Raw genomic sequence first — 12334 nt, 5'->3', positions numbered from 1 at the left:
TTTTCTCTCGCACTTTTGACAAAAAGATTTCGAAAAACTAGACAACCAGTAGTTGTTTATTTACATTTCTAATCGCAGTTTCCACCAAACTGGACTTTCGCACTTCAAAATTGCGATTGACAGCTTAAAAACAAGCGACAACCTCGGCTCGCTTTGATCAGCTTTTAGAAATTTTTGAATTTCCCTAGGCAGATTGACAAGTCGCAATAATGCGATCGATAGCAATAATTTAGTGCAAAGTCCAAGTTAGTGGGAATTGCGCAATATTTTTTACGAATGTTTCATGTTTTATCATTGAAAATCGGACCATTAGTTGCTGAGATATCGTCATTAGAAAGTGGTTAGTTGTTTTGGTGAGATTTAGAAAACTTTCTAGGCCCACTGTAAAAAGTATGGCGAGTTAGTAAAATGGGTATTCTTTCGGCAACGTGTACTGATGCAAACAAGCTGATGGAAGCAGCTGTCAGTTTCGTGTTTGTTTGTTTTTGTGTTTAATTTTCGGAATCTTTGTCAATTTCCGGGTTTTTTTCCTTTCCTGTTCTCCGAATCGCAGGGTAACTAAAAAAAACGAATTTTACTTGTACTTTTCAACCTTGTACAACACAAGTTATCGTAATTTTGGACCGCATCACATTTCTTGGTTATGTTTTTTCTGATGCAAACAAACACGCAGCAGCCATGTAAACATACTTTGAATGTGTTGATAAATTTCTGACTAGAAAGCCTTATACTCTATGTTTCCAAAGATTTGGGAAATTGTTTTGTTGTGAAAAAAAAAGTTATTTTAAAAATCGGCAAACTATTTTTTCCATGTACCGTAAACCGGGGTGACTTTGATAGGATTTCAATTTGTTTTTAGAATATTTTCCAACAGGTAAGGTTTTTCTCAAGATTATTATTTTTAAAACATGTACTGGGGTAGACTACACAATGTCCATGTACTGTTTCGGAAAAAAAGTTTTTTCAATAATGTTTAGAAAAAAAGTTACGTTAAAAATTATTAGTTTTAATTCCGGGGTGACTATCACTATTAATAGTTTTTCTTGTTAAAATCATATTTAAGATGTTCAAACTTTATTTGTACGCTAAATTTACCATCACTAAAGTAGCTGATATAGTTTTTAAGAAAAAAAAATCAATGTTTTTATTTAGTTAACTAAGTGTATAAGCTTTTTAGCAAAATACATATAAATTTTAGGTAAAATTATTAAATAGTCGGAATTTTGCCTGAAATTTGTTAAAACTAGTTTTGTTTATAAAATTATCGATTTATATTCTGCCCACCATTGAAAAAACGGCTAATATCCACTTTTGGCAAAAACGAGATATTAGCACCAGGTGGTAGAGGACGTTCCAACGCATCTTCTGGAACTTGAATTTTACTGAAATAGTGTCTAGACTTGGCTGCCGATGCGAAAAACCAAACGGCTAATATGCCACTCTTATGGGAAATTACCTTGACGGAGATTTTGTGTCAAACACTAAAACGCGTTTTTCTCGGAATACTTGATTTGGCATAATAGCCGAATTTTCAATTATGGGCAGTATTGCATTTTATACTAAATTCAAAGCCCGAATCACAAGTTTTCACATTTTACATGAAATTTGTCCAACTGAAATTGCCGATAAATTTGGAGATTTTTTTTAATTGTATTTCAAAAACACATATTATTTATTAATTTCAAACTTTTTTAACCTTCTTCTAGTGGAAAATTCTCCAAAGAATCCAAAAATGCATTCCGTTTTCCGTTTGAAAATCATGTTCATTGAGAAAATCATGACACTTTGAGAAGTTTAAAATAAGGACCTTCATCAACATTTTCTTAACTATAGTTAACTAACTTTTTAAACTTGTCAAAATTTTATGAAAAGTTCTTCTTGAGGTACTTTGAACACTTCTCTACCACGGTCAGTATGTTTCTAAACCATTCCTTAAGTATTTTAATTGTACTCTTCATTTTGCGGAAAAATCGCAAACCTATCAAAGTCACCCCGGTTATCAAAGTCACCCCGTTTTACGGTACCTATTCTTCCTGAAAAGTCTTCATCGATACCTACAATTTTGCTCAAGACACCAAATCGATTAGAAAATTCCCCCCAACATTGACAGATTTTCGAATATTTACGTACATGTTTTGCTGCTGTCCAAATTGTATGGAGACTTGTATGGGTGATCATATTGTAATATTGTAGAGTTCAGCGAAACACATCCGGTTAATTTTTTGCAATCATTACAAAGACACAATGGTATTTTATTAACAATGGCGTACTACGATTAGGACACAAGTTAGAATACCACATCTCTCCTTCGTTTTTAAATAAATTGGTAAATTTGGTTGTAAATTTGGTTGTAAATTTTTGCTCGGGGGACCCCCTTAGATCCCATTTTCTGGTGATAATTTTATCAAATTCGTGTTCCTGAGACATTTTTACAATATAAACATGCATAAAAATGTTAATTTTTATCCATTTAAACTCTTTAAAAAATGAAAGTTTACAAAAAAATTCGATTCACATTTCATGAAAATCAAGTTCGTTTCCAAGGATACCTACTAGATAACACCAGAAAAAAAACAGCTTCTTATTTTTTTTTATTTTCATTTATTAAAGGGTTAAATGGATGAAAATATACATTTTCATGCACGTTTCTATTGTGAAATTGTCTCAGGAACACGAATATGATAAAATTATCACCAGAAAATGGGATCTAAGGGGCAAAAATTTATAACAAAAAAATTCACTAAAAGTAATAGTTTCTATTTAATATGTTAAACTGCCTTACCCAAAGCGTTCTCAGTCTCAGATGGTAGTCCCAGATGTCCTCTACAAGCTGCAGGTCGAAGCGAGTTGATATCTGGATGGAACACTTTTTTATTTGAGTTTGAAAATTGTGCTATTTTTTCACTAAAATGCCAATAACTCCCTTTAGATTAAACCAATTGGGATGCTTCTCCCTGCATTTTGTTGCATTTTTTAAGCCTTTTCAGATGTATTTTGCTCCACTCGGAAATAGACAGACCTGCTGCTAGCGATATTCATGGCCTACTAAGACATCACGTTTCCGCTGTCATTGTCATTTGGTCGATTTGTAGATCTTCTTCCGTGAGCAGTATTTTGCAAAATCAAACTATTTTAGAAAAAAAAATCGATGTTTCTCTTAAGTTGTTCATTGATCTTTATGTAAAGTTTTTCGGGGAACACGACGGTGAAAAATAAAAAAATGACAAAAGGGAATGGGTCAAAACAACATTTTAAAACTAAATGTGCAAAAAAATATATATTGGGGTGCACTTATGGGTTAACATTTTAGTCGAATTCCTTAGACAATTTCAATCTGTTTTTTTTTTTTCTAGAAAATCGCAAAAAAAGAGAACGGCGCCAAAAATAGAGGAATGGTCCAATCGGCACCAAACTTGAGATTTCTGTTAACTATCGAGAGATGCACGTTTCCTCCAAGTTTGGTCCAAATCGGTGAAGGTCGAGTCCAAAATTGTACTCAGTTGACATGGAATGACCTGTTTACTTATATTGCTTACGTTACAACATTTGAAAACAAAAATACACCAAAACAGCGGCATTTTTTGCTGAAGCCAGCATAAGAATCTGTGGAACAAGCGGCTACCGCAAAAAAAATCGCCAAAAATAGCTGAAAAATCGTCTTGATAATTTTGGAATACGACAGCTTTTCCTGATTTACAAAAAAATTGGTTCAAGAAAAAATAAAATGCCAGATCAGATTTTTTTCCTGCACCGACAGTTTTCTTCTTGCATTGCAAACACCAGCAAAACAAGCGTTCAAGTTCATTTTTCTACAGGTTGAGAAAATAAATTTTTGGCAGAGCTTGGTACTGCAAATTTGATGGGACCCAGTTCACGTTAGATGTCAATAAATTTAGTTAATTATAAAAACTAAATCTTTTTGAAAAACAATAAACTCAGATTCAATCCTTAGTACAATGTACCTAAATTTAAATCTTTCCCCTTCCAGCGGCCAAACGGCCCTCCACAAGGCGGCCCTGACGAAGCGGCGCAGCATCTGCTACATGCTGGTGGCGGCCGGCGCCAGCCTCATCATCCAGGACAACAACGGCCGGACGCCGAAACTCCTCGCGCTCGAGGCCGAGGACCGCGAGCTGTCCGGCTACCTTGAAAGTGAGTATCATACCGTCAGCTGTGTTGCTGGGAGCTGTCAAATTTTGAGTTCTTTGACGACTCTAATTTGAATAAAATTAACTAAAATTGGGTTTGACTTGTTGCAGTAGTTCATGTAAATTTTTTTGAGTGTTTCTTTGACTAGCCCTGTAATTTGAATAAAATTAACTTTGGAAATTTAATAAAATTATGAATTGATGGATAACTGACTTAAAGTTGTTAACAGTAAAACGTTCATGAAATAAATTAATTTTGAGTGAGATTTCGGCAAATTCAACTAAATCTTTACTCTATCTTTCTTCCTTACAGACCAAGAACAGTTCCAGCTCGCTGACTACCAGGCGAGTGCGTGAGACAGGCGTCCTCCGCCGCCGTCGTACCCGCCCCCACCGGTCCCGTCGTCGTCGTCCTCATCCTCATCGTCGGCCAGCCGCCGGCAGTGTTCCTTCTCCTAGCCGCTGTGTGGTGTCCTGGTCGAGAACCTGCGGGACTGCGTCCTGTCCTAGGAAGCGGTTTGCTTATTTTTTTTCGTTGTTTTTGTTTTCGTTTAACGTTTGAGAAACGAAATGGGAAGGAAAGGCCACTTTCGGGTGATTGTTCATTGTTATTTATTGCTATAAACACGGTACACTTAGCTGTTAGCGAATGGTTTTAGGTTAAAGCTATATATCTTTTATAACTATAGTATTAAAATGATTCAAGCGAGCTGCACTGAAAGTTCCACTATATTTACACTTCGCTGAAAAACTGAAACTTGATTAACTGCAGAAATCATGCAGAGCTAGTGCGAACCAAACTCTGAGGAGGAATTCGCTGGGAAAATTGCATTTCATATCAGAAATTATGTCTTTTCCGAAATAATGATTCAGATTTATTTAGATGTTCCTTGGGATATTCTTTCAAGCGTTTTTATTTTTAAAGAGTTAGATGAATAATTTTCAACACTTTTCTTCTTCAAAATCAAGGTTGAGTTTTTTCAGTTTTGGGTTATTTTTACTCAATTTTTGAGCATTTAACTCAATTATGGGTGATTTCACTCAGATGTCAGAATTACAGATAAGGGAGCGTTCTTTTATTACGTAACGCAAAAATCCCTCCCCTTGTATGGAGCGTAACACGGCCAACGACCTCCGTTACGTTATAAAGGAACGCTCCCTAATCAACAAACAATACATTTTGGAAAGCCATGATGCTTTGATTTGAACCTACTCGAAATCAACCATTTGTCAGATTTGGATGAATATTACTCATAATCACTGACAGATCATTATTAACTCATTATTGATTAGGTTCGGTTTTAACAAAAACTGAGTGATTTGAATGTGCATGCAGCAACCAAAGTGTCAGCTTGCTAAATAATTCTTTTGAATGTCAGATTTTTGAGCTTTGAATTTGTTAAATAAATCAGTATAATTTTTTAAATGCCAGGAACAAGTGAATAAATCTAACAAAATTATATTGAAACAGTTTTCGCAGCGTTTTTCTCCAAGCAAAGAAAACAAAAAAGAAAAAAAAACACTACAAAAAATCACAAGGGTTAAATTAAGGCAATTTCTCTAGTCAAATTGTGTTAACAAATGGGTTTAATTAATCATCAAATATTCTATACACAAACACACACACACTAACACACACAAAACAGCCTCACATTTATACATCGACATCGGCGTGGGAGCGGTATCGTCCAGGACACCGCAATGGGAGAAAGTTAGGAGTGGGGTAATCGGGGACATTAATCAGCAAATTAGAAGCCAGCTGCGTAGCAGCGCCCCAGTGAGCGAAAAACGGCGAATCTCAGCGTGCGTGCGACCAGTGAAAAATAAAAGGCGCGGAGGACATACAATAAATCAATCAAAACGTCTCGAAAAAAAAGATGCGAACGAATTAAGAAAGCGACGTCAGGTGGCGTGGATTTTGACGCGAGACACAGTTGCCAGTTGTTTTTGCACCGGGTCGAAATCTTTTGCAAGACAGTGTTTTGATTTTGTTTATTTTTGAACTTTATTCAACCCCTTAAAAATGAATAACATATCACGAAACAAAGGCTTACCATCGAATTTAAAGGGCGAGCAGCGCTCGCCGAACCGTTGTTCATCGTGCTACGGCATTTATCGTTGACCCCCTCTCCACCTCTCAATTGTTACGTTTCAATTTAGCCACACGTGTTTATCTTCGAGCAAAATATAAACATCAAATTAGATAGCCATTTTGAAAGATTAGTAACGTTGTAAGAGGGCGAAATCGAAGTGGGTAAAATCGTAGCTAGTGATATTCCAAAGTTTGACCAAAAACGGAGTTCAAGCGTAAAATATATCTCTTTCTCACTACATCTTCCAAGCAAAAGGATGCAACCCTTTGACGGAATCCAACAAAAAAGGGGAAAAAATAACAAATAACAACAATATCAAAAGACTTGGCCATCAGCAAAATATTAGAGGGAAATAAAACGCAGTAAGAAAAATTTAGCGTGTTTGGGTGAGTGTGATAAAAATAGCATCGAACAACAACAACACACACAAAAAAACAATCTCACCACTTGTACAAGTAAGTTTGACTTACTAGTTACTAAATTGGAGGCTCATCTCATCACTATGAAATGGATAAACCCCGTTTGTTGCAGTAGAAATTGGAAGCGTGCGCGGAATCGTTGGTTAGGCAGAGGTTCTCTTTGTTATTTGGCTTTTCGAATTGTTTGAACTTTGGAAGCCTGTAACTCGAGAAGTATCAAAATTACCTTGAGGTTTTTAGTTTTTCCCGTGCACAATTTTCTAACGAACACAATGATTGTTAAATTTTCAAAATTAAAATTGACGTTATTTCTTAAAAAATGTTTTTTTTTTTGCGTTTGTAAATTAAATTTCCTTAAGGTTTAGATATACAAAATAGAAACATTGTTTTCAAATCACCTTATCAAAACAAAAACAAGAGAGCCGAACCAACCAATCGATTCGCGAATCGCGTTAGTTTGAATGTGTGCGTGAGCGACGAGTGCGAGCGAAAACAGCGTGAAACAAGAGACCAAGAGAGAGCGCGTGAGCGCATCAAAGCAGAGAGCATGAAAAAGCTTTGTTTTTCAAAGGCAATTTTCTGACGTTTTGTTTCAAAGTTTTCAAGCTGCTGACGATTTTTTTTCTAAATTATTTATTTCTTACTAAGCTTCGACTGTTACAAATCGAACGGAACTATGTGCCCTTAAAGTTAACGCTAAAAGTTACAACTGAGAAAAATTTAAACCTTTTTTCCTGTTTGTTTTCACCTTTTCTAGTTAAATCAATTGGAGAGTTTATCGAGTTTGATGGGGAAAGTTCGCGTTGGAGGAATGTTTATTGGGAAAAATATAGAAACAAGAAAACTGATGTCAATTATTAACTTTAAATCGTAGCGATAGTCGAAAAAACGTGTAAAAAGAAGAAGTCTGTCTTTGAAATTTTCTCCGCTCTAACGTCGTAAAAACCAGATTAAAAAAAAACAATGAGAAGCATTACCGCAAATACTTGAAATGTGATTTTTCTGTGAAGCAAACCGTTTGAATATAGAATAGTACTCGTTAACTCCTTTGTACGATAAAAATTGTAGCTGTAACACACACAGAATCAAGTGGTCACGTGATTTTCTTGGACGTTTCTAACTCGGAAATCTCCCGCCATTTTGTACAGTTGTAAATATTTATATTCGAAAGAAGCAAACTTGAGCTCTCCAGCATTCCAAACCCAGTTTGGAGCACTGGAATTAGAGGGAGACTTTCCTGAATATACTGAATTGTTAGAAACGTCAAACAAAATTGAAATTGTCATGTCGCGATAATAGCTTGATGGAAAGTCTTCGTGCCCCTAGACTTTTCATGCGAATTATTGTCCTAATTTCGAGGAAGGCATCTGGAAAAAGTTTGAGGTTATTCACAGCGTGGTTTTCCACCTTATCCCTCACGTGCCCCTTCTCAGCCAGTTTGGGCGCGGAAAGGTGGAAAAAGGGGCCAAATGTGAACCGGATTGGATCAATTTTGACCGAACGGAACAAAAATGTGTCAAATATCCTCGCAAAATATTGAAGATAAATCTTGTCTACTAAAAATAAGATAAAAAGTCAAATCTGTCAAACTTTAATTCGTCACTCGACGGACAGATGGCAGTGTGTGATATTCGCGCAACCTTGCGTGCAAAAAAAGTTCTGTAAATAGTTAATCTTTTTCATTTTTCTGAAAATAAAACCGCTAATGACAATCGTCGTCCAAAGAGGACATAAATGCACGTTTCTTTACGTTAAATTTAAAGTTTTATTTTGTCCTGAACTTTCCCAAAAAACTTGCGAAAGATTTCACCCCAAAACAACTGGCAGCACTGCTCGCAAATCCGACGCCACGCGGAACTGACAGCTGTGACAACAAACAAGGAAACGAATTACCAGTACGACTTTACTGTTGAAATTGTGATCTTCAAACCACTTAACACTTAATAGATGTGAATTTTTCCCACTTTTTTCAGTACAGAGAAAATCGGTTCGATAGTAACATCAGCAACAATACAAAAAAAAAAGTTTCTCACTCGTGCACTGTTGCCAAACTAAGCTGTACATATAAATGCGCACCCATCACACCAATACACTCTCACATTCACATCGGTTACGTGCACTGAAAAAAATCACACGTTCACAAACACACATTTGGATTGCAGAATACTCGTCGATTTTTGTCCAATTTTTGATCATGCTTGTCACAACAAACACTCACAAACACACATAAGGAATCAAAATGGTAAACTACAAAACACAAAAGTACCACTAGCACCTACTATAGAAGCTACGATAGAAAATGAGGAAATAAACAAGATTTAAAATCAACAACTAAAGTAAATAAACAAAACAAACTAAAGCATATTTAGTGTAAAGAGCTAGGATAAAGGGTCCAAATCCGTAGTGAAACCAAAGAGAACAAACAAAGAAGGAAACAAACTAAAACGAAAGAAAGAAAGGGTAAATCTAGCGATTCAGAGAGATAAACTTTATTACAATTCAGTACGTCGTGCTAGTGTCCCGCACACCATAAAAAAAGATAGACAAAGAAATACCACAACAACAACTTTTAAATCTGAAGCAAAACATATTTTCATACCGTAGACTATACGAGCCAGAGAGCAAACCAAACAAAAAACAAAATGAAAATATGATACAAATCCTATTTTTTCGACCGCTGTATTTTGTAACGAAAAATTATTTCTCACCAGCAAAATGTAAACAAAACAATTCTCTCCCACGCACACCAAAATAACTCAGATTGAGTCTTAACCAAACAAACTCAAAATTGAGTAGGGGAGGCAAATGTCAAAATCTGCGTTATTAAAAATGTGCGTTCACAAACACTTGCAAGACACTGAAAAAAATCAACAACGTATAACAAAACGAACTACTTACTAAATCTGATGGTGCACTTTGAGCCAACGATTCCAGAGCAAACTTAAAGTATCTACTAAAGTGAAAGAAAAAAAAAGAGAGAGAGGTGTAAATAGAGTGTATTTGCTGCCATTTCGTTTCACGGAATCGTCTTTAGAAAAGAAGAAGTAAAAACATGTTCCAAGGTACCTAAACCATACGTTCTCTTACACACTCACACAAACCCACACTCGAAAAAACACTCACCACACTTGTATGCGTTTAGATTGCGGAAATGTTCCGTCAATCGCACACCATTGAAATCGCCTTATTACTTCACTAGACACCCACACACACACACTTGCACTGACTTGGCACCCCTGAATTGAACCAATTTGACAGTTTGGTTTTTGGTGATTTTAAGCCTAATGTTTTGGACTCGATTTAAGTTAAAGTTACACGCTAAAAATGAACTATTTTCATAAACATTCCAACTTTAGTGTAATAGGATCGTTGTTTAGTATCTTTTAAATTATTTAACTTAAAATTTTAATGAGAATACCATATTTATTGCACTTACTAGAAATTCTAAAAGAAAACCACAAGCATTGTATTGTTTGAAAACCAACGTTATCACCGTAGAAAGTAACACTCTCACTTACACACACACACACACACACAGACACCAACAACACACAAACTCACACTAAAGCCTTTCGAAAAGATTTTTAAATAACGATAGAGGAAAAAGTACTACCAAATAAGCAAATAAAAAAACAAGTTAAATCTATTTATCACTCCAAAAGAAGAAGAAAAGAAAAATGTATGAAAGTTGTAAGCAGTAGAAGTTTCGAACACAAAAAAATAACACCGATAATAATTGCACCTCCTCTTTCCCAACTGCAGCCCGTTTTCGTAACGTTTATTTCAACTCCTCGAAAGCAAAACAAAACAAACAAACTAAAACATAACATATATATTTAAACAAGGAAACCAACAAGCAACAAAGCAAAACTACAAGACAAATCAATCAATCAAACGGTTCACAACAATTTGCAAATGAAAAATGGAACAGGCATAACACTGAATCGAAATATTGTAAGAAACCACGGAAAACACACACACACATTTAGAAGGAAGAAGGCAAGAAAATAATAAAACGGAAAAATCAACGAAAGTGAAATTTGCAGAGCAGGAGAGAAAAGAAGAAGATCAAAGGAAGGAAAGTGTGCAACTAGCGATGGAACAATAGCAAAGGAAACAGGAAAGCAACAACAACAACAGGCATAATAGAAACAACTCTTGAATCTCACTAATTATTGAAATGTAAAAGGTTTGCGCGTTTGTCTTTGGTAGAACGGAAAAGAAATTGTCCTTTGCTTGCATGATAAATATGGATCCATTCCACCTACATCGAATCAGCACTCGAAAAGCTCCCTCGAATTTAAAATATGAACTTGAAAACTATATACTGCCGTTCTACGCATAATTGTCCCATGTTCAAAAAAGTGCAACTGAGAAAAACGCAATTGAAATTTTTCGACCGATTTCTGTGTTTCTTCGCATAATTGTCCCATGGGTTCCTATTCGCCCTATGTATTAGTCTCATCCTTACAAAGTTAGCAGGTTACATACCCCATATTTGTTGATCCTCTTGCTATACAACAGGTAAACAAGGCATAATGCTTCGTTAAACTAATGATTCTATGAGAGAAAATACTTGGTGGGACAATTATGCGTAGAAGTTCAACGATGGGACAAACAGACTTGGTGTTGTTTTTGATGAGTTTCCGAACAAAGTACCAGATTTTATGTGTTTTTCTTAAAGTACACATCAGACTTAACTTAAAAATGGCATAAAGTAAAAATCGTCAAAAACTGACATGGGACAATTATGCGTAGAACGGCAGTATAGTGGTTTTAAATATTGACATCAATGCTACTGAGAGTCTTCCAATATAATGATGAGAAAGTTGCTATATTGCTATATAATGAAATATGACGATTCAGCTCTGAAAATGTCAGAAATAGCCCCTCTTTAAGGCTCTGGAAGGCATAATTCCCGATCGGCCATTTGGCGGCCATGTCTGTTTTAGAAAAACATTCAAATCTTGATTCAGAATGTATCAATCAAAAAATAGTTTTCTATGTGTTGTTTGTAGAAGCTTTTTACATATAGTGATTATTTTTTCATTTCAATTTACTATTTTTGGATCCTGAATCTAAATCCATCATTGACAGTCACTGCCCCAAAAGTGAAGAACACCTTCTACCACCTTAACCTGCTGTTTTTTTTCCTTAATAAATACTTGGAAAAGTACACCAAGGGACAGTGTTGGGATTTTGTTTTATTAGCGTTAAAACATTTGAAAATGTATTTTCAATTCTCAAATACAAATTTTACACTACAATTAGTTGGTAATTCAATAAATTATAACATGTTTAAAAATTATCCATCTTGGAACAATTCTGTCAAAAGACCAGAGTTGTATTGTTAATTTGATTTTGGTTAACCGCGGTGGATTTTCTTGAAATAATTCGATCTGTCAAAAATCCACCAAAGCATCTACCGGTGGATACTTTTCTACCACAGTTTTTGTGTGATCAGTGTGGCAGATGCTTTGGTGGATTTTTGACAGTTCGAATATTTCAAGAAAATCCACCGCGGTTACCCAAAATCAAATTAACAACACAACCGGCTATTTGAGCGGCTCGCTCTTTCTTTGCCCACTTCTAATAGATATAATAAATAAAAAAGCAATTCCATCACCCTAACCGAATCATTCAAATCTCAACAACAATGTGGCGCTCAATACCT

The 12334-nt window shown here is 35.5% G+C and overlaps 1 protein-coding gene across 1 annotated transcript in view; it reads left to right on the top strand.

Moving 5' to 3' along the window:
* Nucleotides 1-10848, top strand: part of LOC6052745 (eye-specific diacylglycerol kinase) — a 106423-nt gene extending 95575 nt beyond the window's left edge. Inside the window, 2 exon segments of the mRNA XM_038249192.1 lie at nt 3989-4152; nt 4462-10848. Of these exon segments, the coding sequence (XP_038105120.1) occupies nt 3989-4152; nt 4462-4505 (208 nt within the window). The 3' untranslated portion in view covers nt 4506-10848.
* Nucleotides 10849-12334: the final 1486 nt, after the last annotated feature.

This window comes from Culex quinquefasciatus, chromosome 1 (assembly GCF_015732765.1).
Source record: "Culex quinquefasciatus strain JHB chromosome 1, VPISU_Cqui_1.0_pri_paternal, whole genome shotgun sequence".
In the NCBI taxonomy this organism is placed as follows: Eukaryota; Metazoa; Arthropoda; class Insecta; order Diptera; family Culicidae; genus Culex; species Culex quinquefasciatus.
The sequence above is the reverse complement of the archived record's forward strand: the minus strand, read 5'-3'. Positions and strand labels throughout refer to the sequence as shown.